This window comes from Grammomys surdaster, unplaced genomic scaffold (genome assembly GCF_004785775.1).
Source record: "Grammomys surdaster isolate TR1022 unplaced genomic scaffold, NIH_TR_1.0 165, whole genome shotgun sequence".
NCBI classification, from domain to species: Eukaryota; Metazoa; Chordata; class Mammalia; order Rodentia; family Muridae; genus Grammomys; species Grammomys surdaster.
The window spans coordinates 16,577,291-16,590,729 of record NW_021604613.1 but is presented as its reverse complement, the minus strand read 5'-3'; the positions used below and the strand labels follow the sequence as shown (position 1 = coordinate 16,590,729).

The 13,439-nt window shown below is 42.2% G+C and overlaps 1 protein-coding gene across 4 annotated transcripts in view; it reads left to right on the top strand.

The window, feature by feature from the left end:
* The window catches only part of Ino80d (INO80 complex subunit D), a 57,165-nt gene extending 50,724 nt beyond the window's left edge, over positions 1–6,441 (top strand). For 3 of the 4 annotated variants that reach the window (XM_028765806.1, XM_028765808.1, XM_028765809.1), the window contains 3 exons: positions 1,785–2,002; positions 2,842–2,999; positions 5,136–6,441. In XM_028765806.1, the coding sequence (XP_028621639.1) occupies positions 1,785–2,002; positions 2,842–2,999; positions 5,136–6,298 (1,539 nt within the window). In that variant the 3' untranslated portion in view covers positions 6,299–6,441. The remainder of the gene's footprint in view (positions 1–1,784; positions 2,003–2,841; positions 3,000–5,135) is intronic. The other variant, XM_028765810.1, reaches the window with a different exon arrangement.
* The last annotated feature ends 6,998 nt before the right edge of the window (positions 6,442–13,439 follow it).

The window sequence follows — 13,439 nt, the reverse complement described above, 5'->3', positions numbered from 1 at the left end:
AACAGAAATGTAGATCACACACTTAGGAATGCAAGAACTCCAAGGGCAGGACTGGAGTTTGGATGCCAGCATCCACATGGCAAGCTGAACATCTCACATGCCTCTAACCCCAGCTCCTAGAGACCCAGTACTCCCTCTCTCCTGACCTTGGCCTGTGTGTGCACCTGTGAATACTTGTACATACATTTGTGCAGACACACTCACAAATAGGTCAGTAGTGGAATAAACCTTTTTTTAAAGAAGATTTTCAGTTTGTTGAGCCCTTTGCTTTTTGTTTATTTTATTGAATGCTGAGGTGATCTCTGAAGGTCATTCCGCTGTCCCTACGTATCGCCTTGCATCTGACTCTGAGATGGGAACCTTGTTTCCCTGTTCTGAGGGGACCTTGATGTCCACCCCTTCATCCCTCTACACTGCTATCAGGCTGGCTCATCTCTTAACATGTGTGTCATGTTTCCTCCTTAAAAGTGACTCCTCCAGATGGAAAGAGAAAGAAGGAAAAGTCTCACTGCCTAGTAAAGTTTAAAATCACTGTATTCAGAATCATGTATGCTCTAGTTCCAAGCTCCTCCACCAGCTAACTTGTCCGTTTATCCTTGTTTCTGCCATTTTTTTGGCCTAGGATGGTCCTCTCCCTTATCTGTCCATGTCTTTAAAATCTGTTATTCATTTTCTGAGTGATGTTTCCCCATAGGAAGAGTAAGTTCTTGGAGAACATAAACTATCATAGTGTCTGGCTTGTTTGTTGGCTTTGCTGGAGATCAACCCTAGGCTCGCATATACTAGGTGGTGGAAGGTGGGGAGAGGGAACAGGGGAGAGGGGAATGTGAATTGTGAATTAAGTTAAAAGTTTTGTTCATTTATTATGTATGGTTTTAAGCATTATATAAAGTATTAAGAGAAAATTTTTGATAGTTAAGTTTTTCCCAGATAATACTAGAGCTTTTAGATAATTATTTATCTTGATTTTATGTGTATGAGTGTTTTCCTACATGTAGCTACGTGGACTACATGAGTGCTTCACGCCTATGAATGTTAGAAGCGGGCGTCAATTCCCTTGTGACAGGAGTTACAGACAGGTGTGAGCTGCCGTGGGGGTGCTGGGAATGGGACCCTGGTCCTCTGGAAGAGCAGCCTGTTCTCTTAATCACTGAGGCTTATTATCTTCAGCCCTACATACATTTATTTTGACCCGTACACAAAAATTATCATTAGAATAATGTGTTGTTTCCATCTTGTACAATATTTAAATTGGGTAAAACATATCTTTCTTTTTTTTTTTTTTTTTTTTTTTTTGGTTTTTCGAGACAGGGTTTCTCTGTGTAGCCCTGGCTGTCCTGGAACTCACTCTGTAGACCAGGCTGGCCTCGACCTCAGAAATCCACCTGCCTCTGCCCTCCAAGTGTTGGGATTTTACGTGCACCACCACCTCCCGGCAAAACATATCTTTCAAATACTTCTTTTTTAATTTGAGACAGGGTCTTGTGTAGCTCAGGTTGACCTTCCTGTTGCCACCTTCCGATGCGTTCCTAGATTACTGGCGTGCACCACCACACCAGGTTTTATGTGGTATTGGGGCTCTAGCTCAGGGCCCTGCACATGCTAAGTAGGCAGTGTACCTACAGCCCCAGCCTTTATTTCTTTGTACTAAAAACTTTAAGCTTTCTTCTGGTCTGAAAATATGTAGAGGATTTCCATCTGCCAGTCAGTCACCATGCTGTGCACTAACATACCAGGAGTGAGGGTGGAGTAGGTTTTTAAAAAATATTCTGTCCATTTCAAAGGATAATTTCCTGAGAGGAGATAACTCCCGTAAAGTTCAGCACCAGCAACAGAGGAAACCTAGGAAAAAAACAAAGCCCCCTGCACTTACCAAAAAACACAAGAAGAAGAGGCGGCGTGGACCTCGTCGGCCCCAGAAACCCATCCCCCCTGCAGTGCCCCAAGGGAACCTCAGCATGCCCACCAGCGTCTCACTGCCAGTGGAGGCCTCACAGATCCGGTCAGTGGTGCCCATGGGTTTAGTTTTCCTTTGCATGGTCTGTTCTCAGGACATCTGCCGTCCTGTGCTCATGATGCTACTAACCTACCACAGCCCTCGAGCATCTCAGCTTCAAACCCTTTGAACAATGTCGGGTACAAGTTTTACCAGTGTCTGACTAAGTTTGTGTCACACATTTGTCAATGTCAGTTTTTTATTATAGCAAAGAAAATAGATGCTGAAATTGATAATTTTATCCACTCAGGTTCTTCTGTTTTAGCTAAAATTATACATGTTAAAAATAGAAGTATTTAATTAGGAATATGAGTTTTTAAAGTTTTGGCTGACTTAAATATTTTGATCGAATGAATTTCATTTCACTCTTGTCCATTTATTTCATTTTTAAAGTTGTTATCTGGATCAGATTTGAAATTTTACTGAAACATAGATACACTAAATAGTGATTCATTTTACTAATTTGAAGTGAAAGTAAAATCTAGTAATGATCGTCTTAATCATGAGTAAAGTCTGTAGGAATTCGTGGGTACAGGTAGCGAGGTGTGTCTTTCTGTGATGTCCTCCTTCAAATTTCCTTCTCATGTAGTGAGAGAAAAGGTTGTTTTGAGACAGAGTCCTGTGTATTCCTAGACATCCTCACCTCATTGGGCAGCTGAGGGTGAGCTTCTGCCGCTCTAACCTTCACTCCCCAAGTGTGGGGATCACAGGCGTGTGTCATTACCAGCTTGGAAGGAGTTGCAATCTCCTGTTTGTACTGAACGCTTAGAGAGTCTGGGGGACATTCGTGAGGGGAAGTGAACGGCCATGTGGGTGTCTGGAGACTAGCTACTCTGTCTTTACAGAAGCCCTTCCACACCAGAGCTGAGTGCTGACGAGTTGCCGGATGACATTGCCAATGAGATCACTGACATTCCACATGACTTGGAATTGAACCAGGAAGACTTTGCAGATGTCCTGCCGCGGCTGCCGGATGATTTACAAGACTTCGATTTTTTTGAAGGTATGGTCAGTGTTTTACTTAAGGAACTGGTTAGATATGGTTCATAAGAAGGGAAATGAGTTTTATTTTATTTTGGGTTTTTTTTTTTTTTTTTTTTTTTTGGTTTTTCGAGACAGGGTTTCTCTGTGTAGCCCTGGCTGTCCTAGAACTCACTCTGTAGGCCTCGAACTTAGAAATCCACCTGCCTCTGCCTCCCAAGTGCTGGGATTAAAGGCGTGCGCCACCACCGCCCGGCTATTTTTGGGTTTTTAAGACAGGCTCTTTCTATATAACTCAGTCTAACCTTGAACTCACAATTCTCCTGTCTCAGCTCTGGCATTATGCCCAGTGTCACTGAATCCATCCTAGAAATAATAGTAATAATAATTATTATTTTTGCTGTGTGTGACATGTGTGTAATTGTGCACAAGCATTCATGAATGTGGAAGGTAGACAGCTCTCTCCTCCTGTTCTTACATGGGCTCCAGAGGTTACATTCAGACTGTTAGGCCCGTGTGACATGTACCTTCACCTGCTGACCCATCTGACTTGCCATTTTATTATTATTATTATTTTTAATAAAATAGCCTTTTGCAGCATATCTGAAATGCTTTCCCTGACATAAGATTTCTGTCACTATAAGTAGAAGAAATGAACATCCTTCAAGCTGTTTTCTTTTCGGAAGGTGGGCAATACAGAATTTAGTTAATCATACTAGATGCTTAGTATATTTATACCTTAATAGCTATTGAATTTTGTTCCATTAAAATGAGTAATTTCCTTAATGTTTTGAAATATATTTCCCTAATATTCCTGAATATATTGCTGTTCAATATATCTTTTATTTGTAAAGAAAAGTTTATTAGAATATTTTTACAGCTTGACTTGCCTTTGGAGCCTGGCATGGTGATACAAGTCTGTAACCCAGCAAGTGCTGGGATTAAAGGTGCTTCCATCATGCCTGGCCAAGGAGGACACTAAAGACATACTTTGTAAGGTAACTCCTGGGACTGAGGAGATGTTAAGAGCACTTGCCTCTGTTGTCTAGGACCCTTTTGCTTGCCCTTTTCAGGTTGCTCACTCTAGCTCTCAGGGATCTGCCACCCTCTTCTGGACAGGACATGTATTGCACTCACCTGTCAACAGACACACAGACTACATACACATAGTTAGCAAGAGTACACCTTAGAAAAGAAGAGGAAAGCTAACTTATGAAAGAAGCTGAACATTTACTATGACTTCTTGTTCTCATCTCCAGTGGGAAGAGTCTAGGTGCAGACAAAGTAATATATTCCTGTCTTGTTCTATACAGCCTTTATTTCTTTGTGTTAATGATACTAATATCATTTTAGGTGAAAAATATGTATGATCAAATGAGCATTGAGCTTTTAATTTGGCAGCCTTTTAGACTTCCTAAGAAATTAACACTCTGAGGGCTGGTGAGACTGCTTAGTTGAGTGTTTGCACTCTCCCAGAGGACCCAAGCTCAGCTCCTAGTACCCATATTGATAACTCACTACTGTTTGCACCTCCACCCCAAGATCAATACTTTGGCCTCCATAGACACCTACATGTGTGGCCAAAAGTTCACAGACACAAACCTACTCATAAATAAACAAAAGAACTTAACAAAGCCAGGCACTGTAGCACATGCCTTTAATCTCAGCACTTGACCGGCAGATCTCTATGAGTTTGAGGCCAGCCAAGGTTACATAGTAAAATTGTGTCTGAAAACAATTTCACATGTTAGATTTCTAGACATAAATAAGTAAGCTGGTAATTAAAATCCCAAGAGAGCTGATGGATCAATATTTCATTGTCCTACAGATTAATATTTCATTTTTTTTCTATTCTAATCTCAAGAAACATTTCTTTCCACAAAGGATTCTGGTTTGTTTGTTTTGTGTTTTTTGTTTTTTGAGACAGAGTCTCACTATGGAACTCTAGCTGGCTTGGAATTCACTCTGTAGACCAGGCTGACCTGGAACTCAGAGACCCATCTGCTCTGGCCTCCTAAGTATTGGGATTATAGGTGTGCACCACCAAGCCTGGCAAGAAAGACCCTTGTGATAGGATAGTGTAAAATATTCAGATGTGTGACTTGCTGTCTAAGTTAGCTGTGAGCTCTACTGATTCTCATGGTTTTGGTTGATGCAGGCAAGAATGGAGACCTTCTCCCGACCACCGAAGAAGCCGAAGAGCTTGAGCGGGCCTTGCAAGCTGTAACTTCTCTTGAGTGCCTGAGTACAATTGGGGTACTTTCCCAGTCAGACGGTGTGCCAGTTCAGGGGTTGTCAGATAGAGGAATGGGAGTGTTCTCCACGGGTACTGATGCTTCGGGAATCCAGTCCTTGAGTCGAGAAGTAAGCACGGACCTAGGGGAGCTACTGAATGGACGTATAGTGCACGATAGCTTTTCTAGTCTAGAGCTGGATGAGAACCTACTCCATTCTGCTACTCTGTCTAACCCACCTACACCCCTGGCAGGGCAGATCCAGGGGCAGTTCTCTGCCCCAGCCAGCGTTGGCCTTACTTCTGCCACTCTGCTCAGCCAGAGTGCACTTGGGGAGAGAGCCTTCCCAGGACAGTTTCATGGACTTCATGATGGCAGCCATGCCTCCCAGAGGCCACATCCTGCCCAGCTGCTGAGCAAGGCAGACGACCTTATCACCTCACGACAGCAATACAGCAGTGATCATTCACACTCCTCACCCCATGGAAGCCATTATGATAGCGAGCACGTGCCGTCGCCCTACAGTGACCATATCACCTCTCCCCACACATCTTACTCTGGTGATAATATGGCAGCTACCTTTTCAGCAGAGATGCCCATCATGGCACAGCACTTGCTCCCCACCCAGCTTGAGGTGCCACTTGGAGGAGTGGTCAACCCCAGGACTCACTGGGGGAATCTCCCCGTCAACCTTGGCGATCCCTCTGCATTTAGCAACCTCCTTGGCGCGGATGGACACCTTCTTTCCACTTCCCTCTCCACGCCACCCACCACGTCCAACTCAGAGACCACACAGCCTGCCTTCGCCACCGTTACCCCAAGCAGTTCCAGTGTGCTTCCGGGGTTACCACAGACCAGCTTCAGTGGCATGGGGCCTTCTGCTGAACTAATGGCCTCCACCTCTCCCAAGCAGCAACTCCCCCAGTTCAGTGCCGCCTTCGGCCACCAGCTGAGTTCTCACAGTGGCATTCCTAAGGACCTGCAGCCCAGCCACAGCTCCATAGCCCCTCCTACAGGCTTCACAGTAACAGGTGCCACGGCTACAAGTACCAATAATGCATCTCCCCCCTTCCCCACCCCTAACTGAGCGAGTCTGTGTGCTTGCAGGCAAGTGGAACCCGGTGTTTTCTATCTTTGTTTCCTCTTTTGCACCCCTCTCCCCTTTTCCTACAGAAGATTTAAAAATGACAGTGGGGATTAGAGGGACCCCCCTCCCGGTTGCCGTGCAGTGGACCTGGCGTCAGTGTTCACGCGTGCTCCTTAGCACTGGTGCTCATTCCCTCCTGGCGGGGCCGCTCGGCCTGGCAGGCTTTTTGGTGGCTCAGCACAGTGACTGGGTAGGATTGATTATTTTATTTTTTATTTTTATTTTTAATTTCAGCAAGTCCTAGAAGTGGAAGATACCTCAGATTACCAGTGCCCTTTACTGTCTCCTAGTGTTGAGATAATGCTTCCCACTCTACCCAGGTTTTACATAGGTTGTTCTGGATGGAGTGGTCCTGTTGAGATCCTGTGTAGCAGGTGGTGTGTGGACGCAAATCAAAGCTCTGACTTAGCACCAACTGCCAAACACCACAGGGAGGCTAGGATGCCATTCCTAATTATGATATGTTAGCTGAAAAGACCATGGTCTCTTTGCCTGTGCCTGCTTGTTCACCCTGTGTGTGTTGTGTGCAGTGCAGTAGCTGTCTCCTTGTGGCTTGTCTTTCCTCACTCCCAGAATAAGCATAAGGTTCTCCCCCATCCTTCTGTCTCATACCAAGCAAGGTTCGTCCTTCTTTCCTACTGAGTTGACTAAAGCATCCTGAAGAGAGAGAGAGGGGTGGTCTCAGAGTGATAGCACCTTGCTAGGATCAGCCTGTGAGGAAGGAAGCCCCAGAAGGCTGTGCTCCCATCAGTATAGGGAGTGTCGAGACACTTTCTTCTTCCGTGTGCATTTGTTTCAGAATCCCCCACTCATGGAACACATTTGTTGGTAGTAATGAAAGAAAATGTTTTGGTGTGCAAAAGCAGGCTAAACCGGATAGATTTGAAAGGTGACATCTAGGCCTGTTGGGCCACCATTGGTTGGCTCCTAGTTTTTACATGTTTACAGTTGTGATTCTTTGGTGAGATTTGTGAACTGTGGAGGACACATGTAGAATCAAGTACCATTTGTGAAGTGATGTGTAATATCAGAAGAACGCACATTTTAACAGTTTTTTCAAAGCAGAATTTGGAAACTAGATAAAATTTGACTTACCCTAGGTACTTTTAAAATAATTTAAGTACTTAGGATGAAGTAAAATTGGAAATTTTTTTAGCGTACCAAGGTCTTTAGGGTAAAGGTTTTATTGGGTAGTGCAGTAAGTTGGTGGCTGTGGAGTGATGTGGGGGCTCTCCTCTTGCCTGCCTTCTCCGCCCACAACAGGGTGGAGCTTCATTTTCTGCTCTGCTTTGCAGACAGTTTACTGTCCCTTCAGATACTATTAGGTGTCCATACCTGAGCTCAACCTAATTTACATATGTCTGTTTTTAAAAGCGAGGCAGCCTGTCCCTAAATGATGTGCACCAGGAGTTCTTCTGTCAGGGACTGTCCCATCCTGATTTCTCCCTGCTAGGTAAAGGTTGGGACCTGTTTTCCTACTTCTTATGTGTGCTCTTCATGCCATGCTACTTCTAACCAGGCCCTTCTGTTGAAGGCTTTCGTTCTCCGCCTTGTGAAGGAATGATGGTGATCAGCAGGCATTATGCAGATACTATGTGCCTGAGCTTTTGGAGGGAAAGTGTCACATGTCCGTATGAAATCATGATATGCCCTATTTTGTATTTACTGAAGTTGGGGAGGCAAAATATGTTTGTAATATATTTACTTTTTTTTCCTTAAAAAATCATGTTAATTAATTGGAACATTTATTTTTAATAGCTTTGCCTTTTTTGCAGATTGAGAAATTCCTAAATTATAGATTATGTCACAAAACAAAATTACATTTCGTATCACCATGAACTTCTCTCCTGAACTGTGAGAACAGTTTTTTGGCTGTTTGACCTGTAAACCTATGTCAGTAGCTTTTTTACTTTAGTACGCTGTAATGGGGTGAGAGTGAGTGGTCACCTCACCTCAAAAGTATCATTTCGTTTGCTAGGCTGTTCTCACATCCCACTAGAATCATCACTAGGTAACTGTGCATTCCCAGAAAATGCATTTTGTCTCCAGTGTGCATCAACTGAAGACTGTAGCAGAGCCACACTCAGACTTCTCCTTCTTAGCTCCTCTTTGCCAAGGAGAGGAAAGTCATAAGTAGTCAATTTAGACTGTTACTGGCTGTTTGTCCCTATGTTAGCTGCTGAAAATTGTTTAGTTGTCAAAACTGAGTTTGCAGTAGGTTGCACCTTTTATTGTTTGCAATTTTCTGTTTTCTGTGCATTTAAAAGGCCTTCTTCGCTTTCGAGTAAGGAGGCATGAAGTGGTCAGGACTGTTGCCAGTTACAGCTTCACACCAAAAATACTGAGTCAGCCCCCTTTTGTTGAGATGCATGCCTGTGATGGTTGCTGAGGGAAGGGCAGTCTTAGAAATGCTGACAATTGATTGAATGATTAGCAAGAAGCACACTTTCCTTTCGTTTCAGAACGAACATCCAAGCCTATAATTTGCTTTTCTCTTGTTTTTTTGTGAGCCCCCTGTTGGAAGCCCAGAGGTGTCCACTTTGTCACCACTATAGTTGCTGAAGCAATTCTAGTCTCTTAATAGTAGGTGGGTATTAATATACAAAGAAAAATTCAACATCTTTTATAATGCTTTATATGAAAACATAGCACTTATGTTATGGTAAGGCAATACTGGAATCAAAAATAAACCCTACACAGGTCCTAATGGGGTAGAAGCTAGTTTTAGTGTAGTGTTCCATACATGAGAGACAGTAACAAGGAAGGCTCCCTCTGTCTCTGCAGGTTTCTGGGACCATTTATAAAGGCCAGTTCATTGTGTTACTGTGATTTACCTTGTGAAGTTGCTGCAGTTAATGACTGACCGCATTTATGTGCTCTGAGCATCTGAATGTCAGCAACTGTAATCTCTGGTACCTGAAGGAAAGATGGGCTTTCTCTCCTTTATCTGTTACTGTTGTTTTAGTAAAAGTACTCAAAGCATTGTTTATTTCTTCTGTAAAAATAGCTTAGCAATTTTCACACCTGGGTAGGTTACACAGCTAGTAAACAATTCAGGATAGTAGATGGCAGTTACAGGTAGCACACCAAGTCATAGACTATGCAATGCACATATCTTGTAGTCATTGTCGCATAGCTGAAAAGCAAAGGTGGTTTTCTTTAGTGAGCCTACCGAGTGAGGTATTCCTGCGTATAAATGGCAGCAGTTCCCGGTTGGCAGGTAGTGTGGTCTCATACTTTTCTGTGAGAAGATTATGATTTGTTGAGAGGTAGATAGTCATTGGAGATGGATTTGGAAAGTGATCATTTTGTATTGCCAAATAACTATTTATAAGATTAGTCTTTTAAGTAAACCAGACTCTCACCTGAAGGTTAGGGAATCATGTCCTTCTGCAAGTCACACTAAAACTCTTCCAAAGCTCATCCTCAGTCTGTGCTCACAGTCCACATGGCAAAGTCAGTTCTTTGTTTAGGAAGGGAGCCATGTTCATGCTAGATACAGGCATCCTGTCTTTTACATGAAAGAACAGTTTTCTGTTGGCTTGTTGCATGACTTCTTATAAGCTGGCATTAGAGTTGAGTCACACAGAGGGGGAAGCCTTGGGTGCATTCCTTGAGCCTGGCTCGTGGTGTGCTCTGGCATCCTGGGTGGCAGTGAGTGGGTGGGTACGTGGTTGAGGTGGGCTTCCTCTGCAGTGACTGTCTGAAACCACTGCCTTCCTCCTGCGTAGTTCTGAGCGTGATTGTGCATGGTTTTGATGTTGCAGAGTGGGAGTGAGGATATTAACACTAAACTATTTAATAGGTTTGGAATTCATTACAATTTTAAAGTATTTACTTTTTAGTCTCCTTTTTAGATTTAAAAAGATTAAATTCTTTTCTTTATCTGACATGTAGGATAATCTAATACAGTGGTTTGTTGAATGGTCAACACAGCTCTGCAGTGTAATGAGGAAATTTAGAAACATCTTTGAAAGAATTTAGTTGGAGTGAGTGTTCTAATGTATTTTTTTTTCTTTACTGCTACCCACATTGTTCTGTGGATTCTTCATGTCAAAATTATCTCATGGGAGATAGTCACTCATGAGAAGACATTTTTTTTCCCTTTTCAACAAATAAAAAAAAGTAACTGACTCTTCCTGAAATTCAGTAAAAAAGAAAAATGACTTTTTAATATTTTGGCTTCTTTTAAGCTTTTCTATGTTATTATATTCTTGTAGGAACCAAAATCACACTTTAATTAAAGTAGTATTTTAAATGTGATCTTTCAAAATTTTTATAATAAGGTCTCTGTAAAAAGCAGAGACAGATATCTGTTAAGTGTTTCCACTGGCCAGTGAGTTAGGAAGGGCATTTCTGGGTATTAGTTCTGCCTCTTATTAACACCGGTGCAATGTCATGGATGCTGTGGTTGTGGGTTTTTCACTCCAGTCTTTATTCTTGGCTAGCTTCCCCTCTGCACTGTGGTATGCAGCAAGTAAAAGAGATGCGGCATTTCAGAGATTTGTTGTGAAGTTATTTACCTTGTGTTCCTGAGTATCAGGACTGTTTGGAGTGGTTTGAAGAGCAGATCCAACATGACTGTTGGCTGACCTAAAGTGAGTCTGAAAAGCAGTCTTCTAAGAAAAAGCTGCTTGACTCTTGGCAGCCTGCAGGGCGGCATGTTTTCTTCTTTCCCTCCCTCTGCCTTTTGCACGCTCATCCCTGGTGCTGCAGTGTGCACGTGCACACACATGAGCCGCACTCATCTTGGCCCAAGAGTGGTAGGATCTTTTTGTTGGTTTTCATTGTTCTTCTTATGTGTTTATTTGCTTTTTAAGCTGAGGACCACTGACCTAAGCTCTATATGCACCCCAAGTTCCCCATGGAAAATGTTTCAACATGCAGGATGCAAGGCACCAGTACAGCTCAAGGCAACACCGTCGCTTTTCCTTGGGGACTTAGGCTGATTTTCCCAGAATTGACTCCAAGCGGCTCCAGCGGGTTAGTGCTAACATGGTGGAGAACTTGACACCTGGTGACAGTGTGTGCCTCTGTTCCAAAGGGTTGAATCAGTTCTTCTCAACGGTGATAGCTCTTCTCACTGTCTAGTGTTGAGTATGTCTCAGGGATTCCTTGCGGAAATTAGGGCAGTTTTTAAAATAAGAAAATAGTTTTAAAAGAAACTAAAGGTGACTCCTCATTGATGAGAGCTCCAGAAAGAGAAAGCTTTTAGTTTCCCAGCCCGTGGTGTCTCGCTGAGGCCTTCCTTTCTACTTCAGGCTCTCATCTCAGCTTCAGCATACAGAATCCTTTCCCATCATGCACAGCTTTAAAACTTTTATTTAAAAACTTCCTTCCCCAATGAGCTTTCAGAATACTTATTGTAGATTTTAAGAGAAAAGGTATATTAATTTATGCTATTAACATCACCTCATAAATTATAAGTTTTATACTAAAGCTGTATTAAGTGTAATGAATTATGTTGCCTATGTGTTTTAATAGCTTAAAATTATATATGAGCTTCTTTTTATTTTTATTTTTTGACAAAACAAACTAGTGACGCACCTTTTTACACTGGATCTCTGCCGTGTCAAGGTGTATAGCTGTCCTTTGCTACCTTGCAGATATATAAAGAAAAGGATAACCCGGGGCCTCAAAGTGTAGAACACCCTTAGACCGTTTATTATCATTCATAGAGCTGTTGAGAATCATGTTCTTTAGCACATGATCTGTGGTTTACACTTAAGATGGCTAGACACTTAGTTACAGGGTAAATAGAAACAAATAGATCAAGTAAATCCCCACTACTGTAGCTGGAATTTGTAAACTTTAGTTTTTAAGACCTCTTTTATTTCCTATGGATTTATTCTTTAATTTACAGTTTCTTCTGTAAGTTGAGAAGTAAAATAGAGAAATTAATAAATCTAGTTGTCCTCAGTGTCTCATTCAGGAACGTTTTACCCTCCTCACTAAGGAATTCCCACTGTGACTTAAACATAGAGGTAAATTACTTGTGTGCATGTATGTGTCTGTTTTTACACACATGCAAAAATATACATCGGGGGCACGTGTGTGAGATATGAATGTGTGCTTGTATAAAAATAGAAAGGTAACCAAATGTATTATAGAAATATGATTTATTTAGCTGAGGGTATAGAGTTATTTTCCCATTGTTTCTATTTTATAAACATGCCATATTCTTTGCTATATTATGTTCAAAGGCTAGCTCTGATATCACGTGCATTTTTCTATTAACCTTTGGATTAATTTATGCTGTAAAGTGACATGAGAAAAAAGCAGATTCTAAGACCAGCCTTGTAGTTATGAGCAGAGAGAGAGAGAGAAAGAGAGAGAGAAACAGACCTAGATAGATAACAGCTCATTTATCCTTTAAAGTGATGGGACCAGAGATTTGTTGAAATATTATGTCTAGTAAATTTTCTTCATATTCCAAGTAATAAAGTTCTATGTCTTCTTGGTCAAGTTCAGAAAACATAGGCTTTGGTAAGGAAGCTTTGAAGGGCTGCTTGTTTAAGGAGTTGGTGGGCTCATTCCACCATGTATATTTCAAAGCTGGTATGATTTCAGTTGTTTGCAAAATATTTTTTGAAACTGAATTGTGCCATTGGTTGTGGAGTGGAGCAACCCAGCTCCGTCTTCTGGCTGTGGGAAAGTCACATTACCTTCAGTGCTTACCTGAGTCGTGTGGAACTAAAGAAAGACACATTCCTGTACTGGGGGCTTTGTCATTCGCTGTGTACTCTTTCCTGGAGCACCTGTGACCAGGGACAGTCAGCGAGAGTAAAGTGCTCCGTGGTCACACTTATTTCAGTATGAAAGCTCTGTACTTAGATACGCCAGAACAACTCCCAGGAACACACTCAAATTGGCAGTTGTCTTTGGGGCCTCAGTTACTTCATCTTAGATTCAGACAAAACCCAGGAAAGCTTCCATGTTGTTTTTTACACTTGTGTTTTTGTAGCATCTCCCTGTTTCATTCACTCTTGCATTCAGATTTTAAGAAATCTGCATATTTCTTGTACATATGCATGCAAACGAAAGAAGGGAGTCTGTACTGATGCCATTTCTCCCTTCAGTT